This window comes from Maylandia zebra, linkage group LG10, assembly GCF_041146795.1.
Source record: "Maylandia zebra isolate NMK-2024a linkage group LG10, Mzebra_GT3a, whole genome shotgun sequence".
In the NCBI taxonomy this organism is placed as follows: Eukaryota; Metazoa; Chordata; class Actinopteri; order Cichliformes; family Cichlidae; genus Maylandia; species Maylandia zebra.
In genome coordinates, this window is record NC_135176.1 from 28,376,407 (window position 1) to 28,397,060 (window position 20,654).

Here is a 20,654-nt window from a genome sequence, read left to right on the forward strand (position 1 = left end):
GTATCTGTGTGTAATCAGATTAACTTTAAGAGTGTGTTGCACAGAAAGTGATTCACTGTTAGATAAGGTAAAAACAAACAAACAAACAAACCCCACCATATTCGTTATAAAGCGTATAGTTTAGAGAACTCCGATGGGCTCCTAAACGCATCGTGATGGAAGGTGTGTTTTTCCTCCTCTTTTCACTTCTTTTTTGGGGAGGGGGCACAAAGCATTTCCTCTTTCCCAAATGCATCACACAGCAGAGCAACGACCGCGACTCTTCGCACAAATTAGCGATAAGATCGGCTGTGGGATGCCCCAGAAAGCACGAACCGTCCACATCCGCGCAGTGAACAACACCGGGACGTCGCGCAAATAAGAGGGGGGAAAAAGTTCATTTTGGATCCAGCAGCCAAAGTTTGACGTAATTCTCCCCCGGACACCAGGAATAGTCTGGAGTGTCATCATGGAAGTATTTCCTAAGGAAAAACAAGAGATTCTCTCTCTCTCTCTCTCTGAACTTGAAGGTAATCTGAGAATGTGAAAGCTGGGGAGAAAAACCAGTTTTTTTCCAGATGTCCATCTCCTGATGCAGGCAGCGGCTGCTTTCTGAAAGAAGCGAATTTCATTTCATCACTTCTGCTGGAGTTTAAACAGCTGGATCGTCCCATAGATACATAAAAACACACATCCTGTGTCTCCGAGGAGCTTTACTTTTGATTTTTAAACCTTCATGCTGGATGTAAAGACTAGGCAGCGTTTCGGGGACGTGCATGGACGCGTAGGAGACGAAATGAAGAAGCAGTTTTAGTACAGAAGAGTCGGGAGTTATGATGGTAATGTTGTTTGGGTGAAGCCGTCGGAAACTCACAAGGGAAGCCCAATGAGTGGCACACAGTCAACACTCGCTGACAAGTAAGTTCGCCACTCTCTCTCACACTCTCATTCTCTGCGTGTCTTTATTTGTTGCTTAATTTTGGCTTACGTGCTGACGAATGGGTTTTCGGGTCAGTTTTGTGAATGGAAAGACACCTTAGTGCACCACACCCGATTCCATTAAAAAACACCTGATTTTAAAATATATTCCCGGCTGGAAAACATAAACAACACATAATCGGATTGGATTATTTGTATTTTAGTTTCGTATTTTTTTTGTTAATTCGGCGATTTAATGATTCAATTCATCTATGTATTTTAATGCTTAGACTTTTTTATTTTAATGCTTATTTTAAATGTAAATTAAAAGCTGGATTTTAATACACTTAAAGTTGTTTCATCTACTACTTGGACTGCCGAACAAAGCACACGGCTTTGATAAACACTTAAGCAACTTTAATAATCTCACAGCAACGTTATCCAGGTAATAACGACAGGGAAAATCAAAATTTACAGTTTTCTCAGTGGAGTTCATGAACATGTCCATTGTAAAACTAATTGGCCACAGAACTGGGCAGGGTTTTCCCCTGTTTGACTCCAGAATATGACTGTCAGAGTTGAACCAGAAGAGGGATATTTCGTGGTGCTGCTATGTTTTCAATTAGTTGTCTCTAATATATTGCTTAATTTGAGAGTTTCCTGAGTATTTTTGTTGTATACTCTTGAAAGGCATCCATTAGTACTTGTTCAGTGAGTCAGCATGTTTTCTAGGATACACACAGGAATCACCACCAGTCACTGGACCTTCGACATCTCCAAATCCTTGACTAAAGTCACATGACTTCAATACAGGCAGGGAGTTTCACTGACAGGCTGTAGCAAAGGGAAGCAGGTATAATGTATTAACCCCCACCCTTATTAATCACTGATAACAACCTCAAATAAAGAATCAATCATTATTTTATGTTTTCATGTTGTTCGGTGTCTTCCTTCTCTGAGATAGAAACATTACAGGCTGACTTTGACTCACATTCAATCCCATATAAGCTATTTCTGTATTTGTTTTTCTTACACTTTGCAGTCAGGAGTTTTCTTTGAGGAAACTATTGAATAAAAGCACACATGACTGCCTTGGAGAGTCAAACAAAGTCATTTGATTTCTCGACCTTCAGCCTGCAGGAAGGACCCAGTCAGTCGACTGCTTTGCTGGTTTTTTAAGACAACGAGTCTCTTCTGTGTTCATATCTGCTTAATGATCATACAATCTTAATGATTCTTAATAGGCCTTAGAAGAGAAAGCCTGCCAAAATATGACTCATAAATCATACAGACTGAGTCATGTAACTCAGTCTGTATTTGAAACTAGGACTGTCCTGTATAACTATTAACATTGACACAGGTGTTCTTTTTTTAAATTAAACTAAGGCGCTGGTTAGCCTAGTTTAGCACAGTAGCTAAAAGTATCAGGAAATTGCTTATTCTGGTCTCGCTCCGACACAAAGGTACCAAATGTGCTAATGTCACTGTTAAAATAATGTAGAGAAATGGTTAGTAATGCATTTTTAGTTGTGTGTAAATTTATTTAGAGATATGCAAGATGTTTATTTGTTGGAGATCTTGATGAATGAGCGATATTTGGAGGTCTCTGTAGGCCAGGGGTGGGGGAACTCCAGGCCTCAAGGGTCTTGCAGGTTTTAGACGTGTCCTTGATCCAACACAGCTGATTTTAATGGCTAATTTACCTCCTCAACATGTCCTGAAGTTCTCCAGAGGCCTGGAGTTCCCCACCCCTGCTGGAGGCCTTTTTGATTTGGAGGAACCCTGGCTAGCTTGTTGACATCACCGAATCGTTGGTGAGCGGTCGCTGGAGTTTGCGGGCTGTCATCAGGTGAAATCAGTCAGGAAGAGGGTGTTGAACCAAAAACCTTCAAGTGATTGGTTTGGTTAGTGGCTCACTGGTCCAGCTGCCTCTAGTTTGCATCAAAGGCTTTCTCCAGATATTTGCTATTTACTCTCAGGGCTGTAGTGAAACTTCAGAAAGTGCCACACAAACTGGATGACGTTGATGGTTGCCACGGGAACACGGATGAGCCCAGAGGCCTGCATGACTGGGGCCCTACACACAGCTATAGAAGAAGTGATTATCAATCTTCTTAGTTCACTCTGGATGAAACTACTTAAGAGCATGTCGAGAAATGTTGTCTAAAACCACCACAATGATGTTTATCCATTAAAAAAAACAATCAAGTCCAAGATTGCTGGAACTATAACCACAAAAAGCAGTTTGGTTTTAATAAATTCTGATCTTCGCTGAGATCCTTTAGATATAAGCCGCTTAGTTCATGATGAATATGAGGTCATTGTTTATTACATTTTTAAACTAGTTAGCAGCTTATAATAATAATAATAATAATAATAATAATAATAATAATAATAATAATAATAATAAACTTTATTTATAAAGCACACTAAAAAACCAAGGGTATACCAAAAGGCTTGACAAAATAAGATAGGAAAAAAAATTTGGGAGAGGGAAAAGAGAGAGAGAAAGGACCCGGCACGTATTAAATATAAAACCATGAGATTCATAATACATAAAAGTTGCAGAGATAATGATGATGTGCTGCAGAGATTTGCAAATGATGTAGTTGCTATTATTTGCATCAGCTTTACGATGATAGCAGTTTCAACTAACATGTGTGTTTGTTTGTTTGTTTGTTTGTTTGTTTGTTTTTCTTGGATAATGTTTTGGCACACATTGAGCACCATATAGGCCAATAATGATAAATCTATTGGTTGACCAAAATACTGATTGGGTCTAATATGGAAATATCCATGCACCATATTTTAAATAACTGTTATGTGAAGGGAAAAAAACTCATCAACTTTAACAACAGCGCTATAAAATAATAGTAATTATAAATTTTGATTAAGGACACGTGGAAAAAGTGCAGACCTCGATCAAGAATGAAAATTCCCTCCACAGGGAATAAATTATAAAAAGCAATAAATTCTCTGGATCCAGAAGAATATCTCATTTGTTGAAAACATAAAAATGATGTTTCCTCGTTTTCTTATTCAAATTTAATATGTTACAACTTTTATTTCTCCTCGGATGTCATGTTTGATAGTGATCTCAGGACTCACTAAACCATCGTGAGTAGTGATGGGCGGTGTCTATGAAGGGTGGGGGACGTGATCAATTCAAACTTGTGGTCAACACTTACAGGGATTTCCTCATTTAAGGGAAAGGGTTACCCATGCTTGTCTTTGATGGACACATGCTCATCTGCTCAGTACTTCACTCATCACAGACCTGTTGTTGCTCAGGCTCGTGTGGCTGAACGCCACATGACCCTCTAAGAATTTAGACCTGGACGCCACCATCTCGAGTAACTAGTTAGCATGTTGTTCATTATAACCAGACAAATCGCTCTACCACTGACTAGCTGTCCTCCACCACCACCACCACCACCACCCAGTGCAGTGACTAGTAACAGCATTCCTGGTTTGAACCTGCGGGGCAGCTTCAGTGTGGAGTTCACATGTTCTCCCTGTGCCTGCATGGACTCTCTCCTCCCACAGCCCTGTTAGGCTAATTTGTGTATCTAAATTGGGCAAAGCTGTGAATGTTTGCCTGTCTCTACGAGACCTGCCCAGATTGCATCACTCTTGGATAAGCGGTAAAGAAAATTGAGGGGTAGCCTAACAAACAAAGAAACCCAACCAATTACATAACCTTCTTGGCAGAGGTAATGGATGAAAAATATTGTATTGATTAACGAATAAGCCCTGACAGACATTTCCTCTGGACAGCTTCATCTAATGATCTCACGTTCACTCTCTGCCTCATCTTTATGGAAGAGCTACAACTGGAAACGTGACACTGATCATGTCTTTGTCTATATTAATTATTTACCAGCCTCTAACTGTAGAAATGGTAGTGCGCTGTGTATTTGAGGTCTTTGTTATCTGTGTTTTCATGAAATTCTTGCAGATTAGACGGCTTTGAATGGGACTGCTGCCGTCAGATGTTTGCTCGATGTCGTGCGATGACAAAGTGTCCGTCTGTCCCTCGCATACACACCTCTTTGTTGATATAATTTGTTTTACTATCTTAACAATACATGCACATTACTACATTACTGAAATGGCTCGTCATTGCCTGGTAACAAATGTGCCAACTCCAGCAGTGGTTGTGTCACGGCCTGGGGGCTGTCCAAGTGTTTCTCAGCGAGAAGAATTCAGCCCCCCCTTTGCAAGGTTTCTGGTAACATTTGCGATATTTTACGGTCTTGATGGGACACGTTCTCCCATCTGCCTCGCCTTGCAGAAGAAACCAAAACCATCCTCTTTCCTGAGGTTAATGAGTCTTGCTGGGCTTCAGGCACAGCTTCCTGCAGGTTGGACAGAAGCGGTAAGCTTTTAGACCTACAAAGGAATTGTTTATTACAGCTGGGATGGATCGGAAATATGGCTAAAAACAAGTCGGCAAAGGAAATAAACTCAGACAAACAGGTTAGACAGATTAATTAAAAAAAGAAAAGAAAAACAGTGAAATAATGTCTTTTGTAAACAGTGTTCACAGTTTGTAGATGTGCTTCCTTGTTCAAATTTGATTCATCCTGCTTGTCATACGTGTGCATGTGCAATGAGGCGTCATCACTTTTAGTTTTATCTCCACATGGTTTAAACTGTTTGGATAATCTGGTGGTTTGTTTATCAGACTGCTGCTGGATATACTGAGGTCAGTCGGTTTTGTGGAGAATGATATTGATAGAATTTAGAGGACTGTTTGTAAAATGTAAAGATGCAGTTCTTTCTTTTTTTTACTTTAACAAAAATTGAATGTTGAGGAGAAAAATGCTGCAGGTAGGAACAGTGTTCTTCATGGCGTAAGCATGCACGATTGTCTCCATTTACCTGGATAATAAGGTCAATCTCATACCACTACCTGGGCTCTGACGCTAGTGAACGTTAGTTGCTGGTACAAACCTGATGAAAAGGACATCAAAAGCTAAGAACATGCAAAGGCATGTAAATCTGTCCCACTGACTTCCTGTAGAGCAATGGTTTCCACTGGTTTATCTTGGGATTCAGTCATTAGTCAAATATACACCTGCACATAGGTTTATGAGTTCTTGGTTAGCAGTTTATAAAAATCCTTTAGGAAAAAAAACTTCTATTAAAGATAATCCCCGTCTGTTGGCGCACGGCGATTGTGGGATTATGAGGGCGAGACGCATTAAAAGCCCCTGTTGACAGCGATCAGGTTAATAAGGGAGAAACGTATTAGTTTCACGATAGGGACAAGTCACAACTAACCACCGGTGTGGATGACACACCGCCTAATGAAGAGCATACAAAAAACCTTAGACAGCATTGTGAAAGCTACTCGTCTCATGGCTTCAGCTGTCAACAGCTCTCAGCCCAGGAACGTCATCTGCTGCGAGAAGTTGGTGTCGAGATCTAACATCTCGTCTCACACAAATGTGCTCTGCTAAATAAATAAATAAATAAAGCACTGTGTCTGAGTCTGCTCGCTGAATTGCACAAAAGTGCTTGGTAGGTATGTGCTGGTGGAGTTCCTGACACTCAGATAACTGTCACAGAATTTCCTTAAGGATTAATAAAGTATTCTGATTCTGATTCTGATGATGAGCTTGAGCTGTAAAATTTGCCTCCAAAGAAGTGATGACATTTCAGATGACATACAGTCTATTTTCCACAGATATGATTACAGATACTCCTCAAAACTTTGGCTTTATCTTTGATGCACTTAAAAGTTGGAAAAAGGCTGCAGAGGCGAGATCAGGGAAGCAGTAGGATGCAGGAAGGAGGAGGTCAGACTGCATATTGTCTTTGTTGGAAGCTCATTTCAGTGCAGTTTCTAAATGCTCCCCGCCCCGTACTGTAAACCTGTCAGAGATTTTTTTTGCTTTTTGCTTTTTTGTGAGTTTAAGTGATGCTGGTGTGGAGAATGAGTTATAAACCCAAACGCTTTGTTGCTCTGAACAGCTGTGTTGCTCTTTGTCAAACCGTTTTGCTGATCTATGGGTCCCCCCCCCCCCCCTCGCCTCACTGCCCTTTACCACCAGAGCCCAGACAGGAAGTGGTGACATCATTGCTAAACAATGTCCATCAGGCCCTTCCTGACTAAAACTCTGCTGGCGACACATCAGTGCAGGCTGACTACCAGCCGGACAGAGATCACGACATTTACAGTGCAAGAGCTTGCTAATAGAAACTGGAAAACCGCTGGGTTTCCCTGACTGTAAGTTGACCTGAGATAGGATACTATATTAATGCAAGTTAAACAAACATAATATCCACAGGGAAGGTAAAAAGAGGCTATTTTAAAAATATATTTATAGGATCTTGTTGGATAAATAAGCCAACATTAAAAGGGTTTGAAAGGAACTTTATTAGTTACACCATGAGGTTATCAGGTTGAACCCCTTCATGCCTTTAGAACAGCTTAATTCTTCATGGCATAGATTCAGCAAGGTGATGGAAACATTCCTCCGAGATTGTGATCCATATGATATCCACATGATAGCATTACACGGTTGCTGGCACATCCGTGATGCTAATCTCCTGCTCCACCAGATCCCAACGATGCCGTTTGAGTCCAGTGAACTCATTGTCATGTTCAAGAGAGCAGTTTGAGATTATTTGTGCTATCCTGCTGGAAAAAGTCATCAGAAGAAACTCACTGGAGATGGCAACAGTATCCTAGTCTTCTATTGTCCAATTTTTGGTAGCCCTGGTGAATTATAGCCCTGTTTTGTTTTTTTTTTGTTTGTTTTGTTTTTTTACTTGGCTGACAGGAGTAGTACCCAGTGTGGTCTTCTGCTGCTGCAGCTCATCTACTTTAAGATTGTGCATTCAGTGATGCATACTTTGGTTTTAATGAGCTGCCTTCCTAACAGGCAGAGTGATCTGGCCATTACCCTCTGACCTCTGACATCATCAAGGCATTTTCACCAGGGGACGTGCTGCTCACTGGTCATTTTCTCTTTTTTAGACCATTAGAGATGACATTGTGGGAACCATCCCAGTAGATGAGCAGTTTCTGAAATACTCGGACAGTGCAGCAGTTAACTTCATGTTGTTCTTAATGCATGAAAGCATCAAAATTGGCACGCATACCGTGTCCGAACAGGAATAAACACACATTTTAGCACGTGTAGCCATGTAAATACATATATTTGACCTTTTATAGTAAATGTGGCTGAAACACACAGCTTATTTCTCACTGCTGAGTTCATTATGAAGTTAGTCCACATGATCAGTTTCTTAATAAACCCTGAGATTATGCAATAATTTGTCTTGTCACCTGAGGACAAACAGCTAAAAATTATATGTGCCTTTACACGTATAATTAATGTGTTAATGTGTTTTATTTTATCCAGCTAGGGTCTGGAAGAAGGAACAAAAAGTCACCTTTCTGAAGCTCTGTTTGAAATTCAGCAGGTCATCCTGACCAAGTCCACATGCCCAGATACACTGAGTCGCTGCCACGTGATTGGCTGATTAAATATTTGCTTTGCTGAGCAATTCAACAGGTGTACCTAATCAGTAATCAGTGAGTGTACTCTCCCTGTTTTTTTTAATGCAATCATGATTTGTGAGGCCAAAATGTACCTTTTGTGGTACCTGAAAATAATAAATTAAGTCTTTATTATTTAAATTATACATACACTACAGATTTAGTCCTTATATAGTGCTGGGTGAGTCTGTTTAATATTAAAACATCCATTTGAGGATGACTGGATAATCTTTAACAGCCCTTGTCGAGCGTTTTGATTGGATCACTGCTGGAAGTTCACAAGCTTCTATTGAATTTGGATGTTTGTGGAGGGAGCCAATAATGTCACATGGAAATGCAGAGTGATTTATTAATGGAGCAGGCATGATAATATTCATTTTGGAAAGAGTTGTTGTTTTACTTATGGAGAATTGATCTTACTAATGATCTTTGTCTGTGCATTTGTTCTTTTTTCCCCAAGGCAGCGTTCATGTGAAGGTGGTCCTTTCTGTTTAGTCCAGGATCCTTGAAATAGAGGGATTGGGGGGATGAAAATCAAATGAGTGATAGAGAAAAATAAAATTAGAAAGGCCATAACATATCAGGGATTCCACCCTGAGTTAGTGACACTGATGTCATAGAAATAGGGCCATCTATGAGCTTTGCAGAGGGTGCATAGGTCCTTCAGTGACACTTTATTTTATTTTGGCATCATCTCTCCTGTTGCTAAATATCAACTTTTTCACTGGGAAGTAGTGGGTTTGGAGCTAGTTTTGGTCTTTTTATAGGCTTTGTTGAAATAAATAAAATATTAATAAGTATTGCTAACTTTATCCCTCAACAAAAAACAGTGACAGCCCAAACCAACTTAAATATCTCACTTTATATGAGACAGAGAAGCTCAGAGGGATATCAGCTGTGCCATCAGCAGATGTGGGCTGGCACTGATGAGCTGACGTGACAATGCTTGACTTTGTATTCTGCATGAATGCTACGCTCAATATTTTGGGGGTTGGGGGCTCTATGCACATTTCAGATTCCACAGACCTCAGTTAGCATGTTAAATGTTTGAGTTCATGACAGTACGGTTAGAAAAAGACTGAACTAGTATGATTTGTTTGGAGGTGTTTCCAGGAGAAAGCCTCTTCTCTCTAAAAAAGAACATACCAACATAACAGGTTTAGGTTTGCAAAGATTCATCTCAAGCACAGGACTTGTGGAACGATATCCTTTGGAAGATAAGACCAAAGTGAAGATGTTTGTGCAGATAAGCTGTGCTTGATGTTGGCCAGACATGGCCCTCTTCGTTATGCATTATGTCTCAACACCTCACACCAGCTGTGAAGCACAGTGGTGGAGGAGGCATGATTTGGGTACCTTGCAGTTACTAGGCTGAGTATGAGCTCCTCTGAATGCCAAAGTTTTGTAGAGTGAAGTGTGAGCACTGTTTGCTGAAATTGAGTCGTGCAACAGCGTGTAAACATGTTTACAACAGAATGACTGAAAAAGAAAAGAATCAATTTGTTGCAGTGGTGCAAAGTCCAGACTTCAGCCTGACTGAAATGCTTTAGTGAGCTGTGGATAAATAAATGCCCCAAAACTTCAAGAGATATCAAGAAGAGTCACGATGAAGTAATATAAAAAACAATTACATCAAGTTATTGCTGCTGAAGGTGTTTCTAGAAGCTACTGAATCGTGGGAGGCATAAAGTCCTGTGCAAACTTTCTTCTCCAAAGCCTCAGAGCTGGTGCAGCTTTGATACTTGCACATCTCTGTATTCCAGCAAACAAACTACAGTACCAGAAATTTCCAGTCAGTCCCACATTAAGACCGCGGCTTTGGTTATTCACCTTTAAAATCAACTTTTTAACCTATTCCTACATTCTTTATATTCTTTTAGGACATTTAATTTGGGTTACAGAGAGCAAAATTAAAGCATAAATGATTTTGCATTTTAGTGTAGCCTGCTGCTTTCATAATAAACAGCGAGCGCTACTATATTTGGAGTTTTAGCTTCGTACTCATTGGCGTTCCAGTTTTCCAGCTCTCTGGAGCTAAGTCCTTTGCTGCTGTTATCATCCCACAGAGGAATTGTCTGGTATTTTTGGCATCTGAGGCCCGAGTAGATTGTTGCATGTTTTTTTTTTTTTCTCTTTTGATAGCTTTGCAGTAAGCAAGCAAAGAAAGTCTGAGCTGTGACCATGTATTCCAGCCCAATGAGACTAAAACAGTTGATTTTAATGATCCCTTTTTTTCTAAGCTTCCAGGAAACGTTTCACATGGACATGAACTCTTTTCCTCCTTGTAAGACAACAAAAGGAGGTACATCGATTGTTAGGACTGAAACATGTCCCATCACTTGGTTTCAAAGACTGTCCAGCATGGTCAGATTCATCGAAGAGGTCGTCTAGTGTGATTTAGATTACATGGATCAGTTTTTCAGGACAAACGGTCCTATCAGGATATACGTGCTGCACTGTAAAAATATTACATCTCTGAACGGGAAAGGGGAAAAAAGTAATCCCCGAGCATTTAGTTTAGCTGATATTTAATGACTTGGATATCATGTTGATGGCTTAGGCGTCACAGTTTAAAGTGGGTGTGTGATTTTTGTGCTGAACATTCGGTAGATGTGCAGTTAAAGGCATTTTAAAACTGGTTTAATAACATCTGTGGCTACGAAAAAGACACCATTAACTCTTTAAAGTTTTTAATAGGCCCACATAAAACACGTCGAGGTTCCCCATCTGTCTCTTAACAGCTTTTTTTCACTGAATTTAGGAATGTTTTTTCTGGTGACAATTTCTGAAAATGGCCCTGGCATTCAGAGTTTAATTAACTCTCCAGAGGGAAGCCATATTATTGCTGGCAACTCGGGGAGCTGTCATGGCACTTAGTGGCTTTCCTGCTGGATTCTGAGTAGAGCCCGGCTGATTTCTACTTCTGACATTGTTGACTAACTGGGGTTTAAGTAGGCGAGTAGCAGCAGGGTGCTGCTAATCAAAGCCACTTTATTATCAGTGATCATCAGCAAGTATGAGCAGATAAGTTTATCTGTCTGGACCATACAGGCTTGTGTTAACACAATGTCAACAATATCTCCCCAGATTTCACTTCAGACCTCAGTTGGCATATTAAATATTAAAGTTAATGACAGTGAAATTGGGAAAAACACTGAACGAGTATGGATTGCATTGAAGGGTTGCCAGGAGAGAGCCTCGTCCCTCTAAAACAAACATGACAGCACATTTTAGGTTTGAAAAGTTGTATCTGAACAAACCACAAGACTTCTGTAACAATGTCCTGAGTACAGAGAGACCAAAGCGGAGATATTTTGACATAATGCACAGCTCCATGTTTGGCTGATACCAAACACAGCACAAACGTCTCATACCGACTGTGAAGCATGGTAGTTGAGGGGTGATTATTTGAAGGACCTGAGCACCTTGCAGTCACTGAGCCAACCTTAAACTCCTCTGTTTACCAGAATATTCTAGAGTCAAATAAACTGGCTGATGCAGCACTATAGTGATCCCAAGCACATCCTAAAAACTACAGCAGAACAGCTGAAGAAGAAAATAATCAAGGTGTTGCAATGACAGGTTCAAAGTCCCGATTGAGATGTTGTGAGATGTGAGGAGACGTTAAGAGAGCTGTGCATAAGTGAATTCCCTCAAACCTCAGTGAACTGATGCAACGTTACAAAGAAGAGTCGGCTGAAATTCGCCTAGATCAATGTGAAAGGTCGATAAACTCAAACAGAAACTGATTACTTTAAGTTATTGCTGCTAAAGGTGGTGTGTGCTTTCTTTTTCACTCGACTGTATGTCAGCAACTTGCAGTTTTGAGTTTTTATGCACACTCATAAACCTTTTATTTTATTGTCAGAGTGTCATAACTCTGCGTGTTGTTGTGGAAGAACAGTGAAGCGTGTTTTCAGGCGTCACAAATGTTTTCGGCCCAAACTGCACGAATGTGTCGTACACATCACGAGCTGAGAGCTGAATTCCTCCCTCTTCTCATACACTTACTTACTGCCACCCCATGAGCAGGACTTAGTCTGCCCTTTTCTCACCATGTCCTATCAGCTGCTAATCTCTTCCAACCACGGCAAGGAGGAGGTTCAGATCTCAAGGTTAAAACCATAATAGTCTCCTGTTCAGCATAACCCACAGTTATCTCTTTTTGTCTGTAATTGTGAGGATCCACTGCATGTTTAGTCTGGTTCGTTTTCCAGGAGCCCGGCATACCGGAAAATATTCCTACGTCTTTGTCATGTGGTATCCCAGCATTTAATTACTTTCTTTCCTTTTCTTTGCCATAAGGAGAGTTTACACTGGATTGTTCACTTTGGGAGGTTTAGCTGAAATTTCCTAAGCCCAGTCTTCTGTCTTTCCTCAAAGACGCCTCCTTCCTCCTCCTCCTTCCCGCCTCCCTCCTCTGCTTCTTTCTCAGCCCTCTCCCACATTCAGGAAACTCAGGCCAAGCCAAAAACCCTGGTCCCTGTTTCCGGGAATGTGTCCCACAAAGCCACAGTATAGTAAGTTGGCTCTGACGTGGGAGCCATTGTTAAGAGCCCAGGGCCCCCATTGTCCGAGGGAGGAACAGCAGCACAAACAAAACCCCCTCTTCTGGAACGAGTAGGGAGGGACGAGCTGAGGGAGCCTCAGCTATTAATAAATGAACTGCCACCTTCACGTCCAGCTCCAGTGGGGGATATGCTTATAAAATCCAAGAAAGTGGGAGTACATGGAGCTTAGTGAGTTGTTTTATTGGCAAATTATTCTAAATTAGACATCAGCAAGTCTGTAGTTCCACTTAGGGATGGACTAAGTGGAACTACAGACTCATCGACAGTTTTATCAAGTCAGAATTTTTAACCTACTTTAGAGACAGATCCCTGATAATCGGTACACCAAGGTACCTCAAAAAGTCAACTCAGTAACGTGTTAGTATAATTATCCCCTCAGGATAATCAGATAATTGCTTTAAAAATGCAAATAACTGGAGGTAAAAAATAAATAAATAAATAAAAAAAAAGCAGGTAGCTAAAATGCAAATGAGCGCCTTCATGTTGTTGAAATGTAAAGTTAAAGTAATTATAACTACAGACAATAGTAAAAAATGTGATTCAGGCTTTAAACATGTTTATTTCTGCTCTGGTTGGGCTTTTTAACATTGGAGTCTATGGGGCATTGACTCACTTTTGAGTCAGCCTCATGTGGCCACTAGAGGAATTACAGATTTTGGCACGCTACTAGGATGAAGGGAAATGACTCGAGATGGCTTTATTTTGCCAGGATAATGAAAAGCTGCACGTTTATTAAAACAGATACCCGTTAGAAGGATCTTTACAAGGTGGACAGAAACATTTAAACATCAATCAAAACATCTGCCCGGCTCTGCTGCTCCCACACTGCTTCCTGTGAAATAATTTAATGCATATTTTGAATATGCAGATACCCATAAAAGCTAAATGAATGGATGCCATGATGAGCAGCCAAACATTTTATATATATTTATGTATTTCATATAAGAATGAAAAGAGCAACATCAGGATTTCATTTGGAAGGACATTCGGAAAACAACTTCAGCTTTACTTAACTGCAGCTAAACTTTGACTTTTAAGGTTTGATGTTTTGTCTCTTTAGGACTCCAAGCATTCTCAACAGGGAGCCCACAGACTGGAAGCCAAAGAATGAGAAACCCTCTCCTTCCCTCAAACATGAGTTCGACCCTACAGGTAACAGACACAGATTTCTTTATTTTCTTGGATTTGTTGATCACTTTTGTTTTCTCATTTGCTTCATTCACTTTCTGCAGAATTTTCACTTTGTGAATTCAATGTGAAGGTTTATCTGTAAATATCCGTCATAAAGGCTCGATGAATGACGACGGATCGATTCTTAGCTCGTAACTCAACTTTCTAATCTCAGCTTGTACCGATGTGCGGGTGCAGAAATGAATTGTTTTGCATCACTTGAACGTTCTGTGGTGTTAACTTCAAATTAAGTTTAAATATCTTTCTGCTTTCAATAATTGGACAGACAAAAAATCAGTCTTTGCTCAGGGAAATAGCACAATAGTACGTAGACAAAGAGTTCCAGCTTCATCAGTGATGCAGCTTTCTTTTCTACACTTGTACTATTGAAGTGTTATTTTTCTAAGCCTGAACTTTTGCATCCAATTTGCTTAAAACTTTAAAACAGATATTGTCCACTAGAGTATTTATCACAGAGGCTGGCGGGGGAGCGAATAGAGATGGTGTGGGTGTAGGCTGCGCTCAGAAAGAAGTTGTGAAGGTGGTTGCCTGGGTTGCCGGGTTGACATTAATCCTTTCTGCCCTTTTGTTCACCCTGGAGTCTTGAGGCTCCTCATGGAGTCCAAAAGACAACCAATTATCCACTCAACTCTCTCTGATGGTTCTTTGAAGTGGGAGTAACCAGACAGGCAGATTGCACTAAACTTCCTCAGTGGCTGCAGGAAGAACATCAAGTTTTCCTGATCTAGCAGATGTTCTTTGCAGATTTCATGTTGCTGGTGAGGTTGATTTGTAGGATTTTATTATAGACGCAGCTCGGTTTGCAAAATGAGTCCCTGACCTCAGAGGACTGCAAAGATTGGTCAGATTAAAATGAGAACTACTAGCTGTGCTCCTGGCGTGAGCTGATGGGCATTTCTGTGCCATTTATGCGACATTTAGTTCGATGTCTAATTAGGGCGTCGCTTTCTTACCACTTAAAAAACAAAACGTGGGTAAGACCAATGGATGAGATTAAATCAGAGTAATATTTATTCTACTCTTTGTAGCAGTTGTCATTTAAATATATTTTTGATGCATATTTGAGACGATACAAGTTAGGTTTTATATAACTTATATCTTTTTCTTTTTTTTTCAAACATAACACAGATCTCATTGTGAAATTACATCAGTGTCTTTATATATTTAATTCATTCCCACTGGATAATAAAATCATGGTTGGTCTAGCACTGTACCGTTTTACCTGATCATTTTTATAAATATAGTGTATATAGTTAACAAAGAAGTCTGTGCATCTTTCATGTTAACAGGAATGAGGAACGAGGGGGATCATAGAGGATAACCACACTGCAAGTGCAGCATTTTAGTTACAGGCATTAGGTTGTTGCATTCAACCTTTAGATCAGGGCTGTCAAACAGTAGAAGTCCATCATAAACTCCAATCCGTTCACCTGAATGGCTTTGAAAAATGTGAAGGAGGATCAATTTCGGACTGTTAAATGTATTTTTATAAGTTTTACAGCTTTTCCTGCTGATAGAGACCGCTCCTGTGGCCATTCATACTACACCAAAGTAAATAAGTACTGGCTCTACAGTATAAAAAAGAAACTATTTCCTTTTATAGTTACAGTACAGTCTGGGCAATGAAACCAAAACATTTTCTGTAATTTTATACATTTTGTTCTTGGAGTTTAATTCCAGAGAGTCGTGCTCACAGATTTGTTTATTTACTACAACAACATTTCTTTATCATAGAGAAACACTGTACTGGTAGTGTTGAAATCGCACTTCCTCTTCTTATATTAGGAAGTGTCAGTGATTAAATGTGCAGTTAAACTCCTTTTTAGTGACAGAATGTACAGTTTCACTCCTTCTGCCCACTTAAGATCGAAATGGAGGTACGTGTGACCAACATCTCTGCTTTAGATAGGGAGTGAGTTTAACCCTTTCATGCATGAATTATGACAACCACGATCAGGGTTTTTTTTTCTTAATTATTTTTATTCATCTTTAGGCATGAAAAAATACTTTTGAACTTCATTTTTTAAACATGTACTTTTCAAAGGGTTTTTACATGTGAATGCACTTACTTACATATGAATTTGACAAATGAATAAATAATATACACTGTGTGTTGTGTTTATGTGCAAGTATACCATCAACACTGACACAAATACAATAAAAAAGCCTTTGAATAGCTGTCCACTGTAGTGACCACTATGCGTGAAAAGGTTAAAAAGATTATTATTGTTTTTTATTTCTATCTGTGTGATTCCTCCTGTCAGGTTTAAGCACTGTGCTGTTGTGCCTTTGGCCCAGAATCGTGTGCTACTGTAGTTTTAAGCTTTAGAATCGGGTTTGAGGCCTATTTGCCTACACATATCTACACAGATATTGTTCTCTGCAAAAAACAAACAAAAAAATTCATCCTAAGTGCTGAGGTTTGGTATATGTTTATATAAAGTTGAGTGACATCTGCAGAATAAAGATAACTTCTGAGGTAAGTGAAGGAAGATTTGATAGAGGACCTAAAACTGACCCTTGTGGAACACCATACTTTTTTTTTAAAGTATAGTTGTCATACAACTTCAGATCTAAATGTGTTCCAGGTTATTATTTTAGATTATGTCTTCATGCAGAGCAGAGAACAATCAATACCATCACTATCACAGCTTTAAAACAAAGATGTGGTCATGTATTTAAAATCTGTGTTAAAAATCAGCTTTTTCCAGACACAACAACAAATTCCCTCCAACAAGTTTTACTTTAGCAATATAAAGTTATAAGTACAGATGTTTTCTCTAATAATAAAACCAGGCTGTGATGTTAAAACAACAAATAGGCAACCAATGACTAAGCTAGTGTCAACCTTTAGTTCTGCTGCTCTGTGGTATCTATTTTGATTTTCTCAACTATTTTAAACATTATTCCAGTGAACTCTTTCCAAGAGATGAGAGGAAAAATGAAGATCTTTTAGCAGTGAGTCTCAGCAAAGACGGCAGGAGACTGTTTAAGAAACTATTTTCATTTCAGTCTTGTAATTTGTCACTTCCTGTGTGAATGCTTTTTTTTTTTTTTTTCTCCCCCGCAGTACCGGATCGAGGTTTATAGTGCAAAAGAATGAGATTAAACTTCATATATTACTGCTCTCAGTAATTTTGTAATGTTGATATCAACCACATCCAACAACAACAGCAGTGTGACGCTTTCATCTTTGTAACGCAAACAAAATGCCACAAAACAAAGCCGTCCACAGTTTGTTTTTGGTTTTTTACCGCTTTGGGTACCGTGTGTGTGTGTGTGTGTGTGTGTGAGACAGGTCTGGTCCAGCGCTGTGTGATAATCCAGAGAGATGAAAATGGCTTTGGGCTGACAGTAAGTGGAGACAACCCTGTGTTTGTGCAGCTGGTCAAAGATGGTAAGACTCTCTCTCTTTCTTACTTCTTACACACACACACACACACACACACACACACACACACACACACACACACACACACACACACACACACACACACTACTTCTGACCCTCTCCTGTCTTTTGCATTATAGATGGAGCTGCAATGCGAGCTGGTGTGCAGACAGGAGATAGGATCATTAAGGTTAGCTTCCTCATTTATTTTCTTCTTGCCTCTGGGATCAGCAAATGAACCTTAATGAGTCTAAAATACAAGAGCACATTAGCACCAATTTTTCCTTTGTTTTAAAACTTTTTTTTTATTTAGTTCCCCAAAATAAAGATTCAAATCCAGTTCTTATTTCTTAGGAAATCTGTATTTATTGTACACAATGGGATGGGTATCAGGCATGTTTTCAGAGTGGTACTTCTGCTCCAATGTAGTATCTGTACAGTAAACCTCACAGATAATGACAAAGGGATTAGGACTGTGTAGTAAGTTGAATGCAGGATGTTTTTGTCCTACTGTTTCTTGACTTTGGCACAAACATTTTCAATGTTTTCTCAAGGAGACATTGATAGTGTGCAATTTAAAATGCGCCACAAGTAGTTTAGTTAGGACTAAAAAAGGAGATGGATAGTTCCGTAAGCGGTGATGTGCATTTATTGGAATGATGGAGGCAGTAAGAGCAGCCGCAAGATGACCCAAAAGGAAAGAAAAATCAGGAACAGCATCAGAAGGGAAGCTGTGATGGAGGTGGGTTGCACAAAGGCTTGCAGATGTGCAGCAATTGTTGGACAGGCTGCTGCCTTGTTCACTGAGGGTTGCCACAGTTTCTAGCTCCACATGCTTGATTTGGTGGATTTTTACACCAGATGCCCTTCATGATGCAACCCCAAAGGGATTTTTATGTTCTCCAGGGGTTATTAGGAAAGATAAAGTAGCTTAAATGGCGCTCCCTACGTGATTTGCTAATTTGATGCGTATAAGGGTGTCAGTTGAGCCATTAGGTGAGGTGGGCTGGCATTTAGATCAGCTGAGCTGCTGTTTGTGGCTGGATTTCACTTTGTACCTTCCTGAACTGATGCTGTGCTCGATTTTCAAACAATAGACAAATGAGAGCTACACAGAACAGTTTCATGCTTCATCACTCTTTCGCCTCTGCACAGCTGGGCAATCACAATGAGACGTGGTAATGACTGGACTGATGACTTTAGAAAGTTAAAAAGAATCTATAGATTATTTGCACTGTAATAAAATATCAGAAAACCAACATGCAGTTCACAGTGTGACCTGTTCATGTTGTAAGTCCTGCTTTATCTCTATCCATTTTCTTCCATCCCAGCTGTTTGTGTTTTTACTTTTCTTAGAAATATTATAAAAACAGGGTCTCACAACAGCTCACATGCTTTCTCCATGCTTTCTCCATACTTTCCCATCTGATTTTTACTGGTCTATCAAAATAAAGGCTATAAAATGCCTGAAAAAGTACTATAAAAGCAACAGAATTAATAATAAAGTGATCAGCTAACCAAATGTTTTTCAGCCACTTCAGCTTTGTGTCACAAAGCTTCTTCCCTGTTATGAATGCATGCATACATTTCTTGTGGCTCTTTTTAAACATGTTCAGAAATAACAAATGAGCCACTAAAAGCACAGTGAAGTCAGTGAGATGGACTGATGTCCACGGATAATTTTGATGTTGTCATGGGGTTTGTTTAGAATAACAGAAAAACAGAATGATGCCACATATAAACAGTGACTACCACGAATGAAATAAACAAAACAGTATAATTGTGGGTTTTAGGCTTTAAGGAACATATGTTGGTCAGTTGTAGAAATTCTTTGCTAATGCTTTTTGTCTTTGGACAGGTCAACGGGACCTTAGTTACACATTCAAACCACCTAGAGGTTGTAAAGTTGATAAGATGTGAGTATGCTCTAATTATTTACATCCTTAGTTTGCTGTATCACATCTGTTGTGTTGTTTGTGATTTACAAGGCTCATTAAGAAGATATTATTAAGTCAACATAAACATTAGTTGAGTTGTTTTAATCCTAAACTACATTTGAGCAAAAAGATCTTAAGTGACTTATCAGAAAAGATGAGACGTGTCAGCTAACATTGTATTATTATATATAGACTCAAAGTCAAAACACTGCCTTTATAAGTTATTGCAGCATAAGTGCTACAGTTAGCAGTTCAAACAGCACATTATCTCATGACATAACATATAAGCATACTTGCTCTGCAGATTGCTTATTGTTCCTCTAACGGTCTGACACATTGGGTTGTCTAAGCTGGTTCTGATGGCTTTTATATTCTCCCCTCCCTTCACCCTCCCTTCATTCCTTTCCCATGACTCCTCTCTGGCAGCGGGCTCCTATGTAGCCCTGACAGTGCTGGGGAGGCCTCCAGGGCTTCCTCAGATCCCCCTGGAAGAGGAGAAGGAAGGGAACAAGGAAGGAGGAGACACTCTCTCAGCACCCCACTCACCTGCACTGTCAGGTGGGGAGCAAGGCAGCTTCTTGACCAGCAGCACACCCTGTAGCCCTCAGGACAACACCACATCCTCCTCTCTGTCTGATGGGGTAAGAAAGAGGAGAATCCTGTTGTAAGCTGTGTAAGCAGCGTCACATTTAAAGTGTGGATGAATGCAAAAGCGAGGATTTCTGCAAGTATGTCTAAGAGGGTGTATAAACTTCCATTAGCACAATAAGTGAACAACACTGTATATATTTTTGAGACATAAACACACACAGCAAAAAAACTCAGCTGCTATTTTACTAATGAAATCACCGTTAACCTGTTATTGCAGGTCTCGTTGAAGGCGGGCGGGACTTTAGTAAACTGTATCAGATGATGGAAAAACCACAGTACCGCTAGAGGAAAATTAGCTTTGTTCTGCAATAAAGTATCACCCAATATGGTCACTGTAAACATTTTATGGGCCTTGACAAGTGAACGTAATGTTCCAGCCGCTAGATCGATCCATCAGGCTTTAAAGTTGTTTTTAAGTGCACTTACTTACATTCTGAATGAGTAACTTGGCACAAATGATCCTCCAGAGGTTGTTCAGTTTAAATTATTACCAGAACAAAAAT

General features: G+C 39.8%; 1 protein-coding gene across 1 annotated transcript in view; it reads left to right on the forward strand.

The window, feature by feature from the left end:
- The first annotated feature begins 204 nt into the window (after nucleotides 1-204).
- The window catches only part of arhgef12b (Rho guanine nucleotide exchange factor (GEF) 12b), a 46,905-nt gene continuing 26,455 nt past the window's right edge, over nucleotides 205-20,654 (forward strand). The window contains exons 1-6 of the mRNA XM_014413627.3: nucleotides 205-897; nucleotides 14,042-14,133; nucleotides 17,471-17,569; nucleotides 17,704-17,753; nucleotides 19,422-19,479; nucleotides 19,927-20,141. Coding sequence (XP_014269113.2) covers nucleotides 866-897; nucleotides 14,042-14,133; nucleotides 17,471-17,569; nucleotides 17,704-17,753; nucleotides 19,422-19,479; nucleotides 19,927-20,141 — 546 coding nt within the window. The 5' untranslated portion in view covers nucleotides 205-865. The remainder of the gene's footprint in view (nucleotides 898-14,041; nucleotides 14,134-17,470; nucleotides 17,570-17,703; nucleotides 17,754-19,421; nucleotides 19,480-19,926; nucleotides 20,142-20,654) is intronic.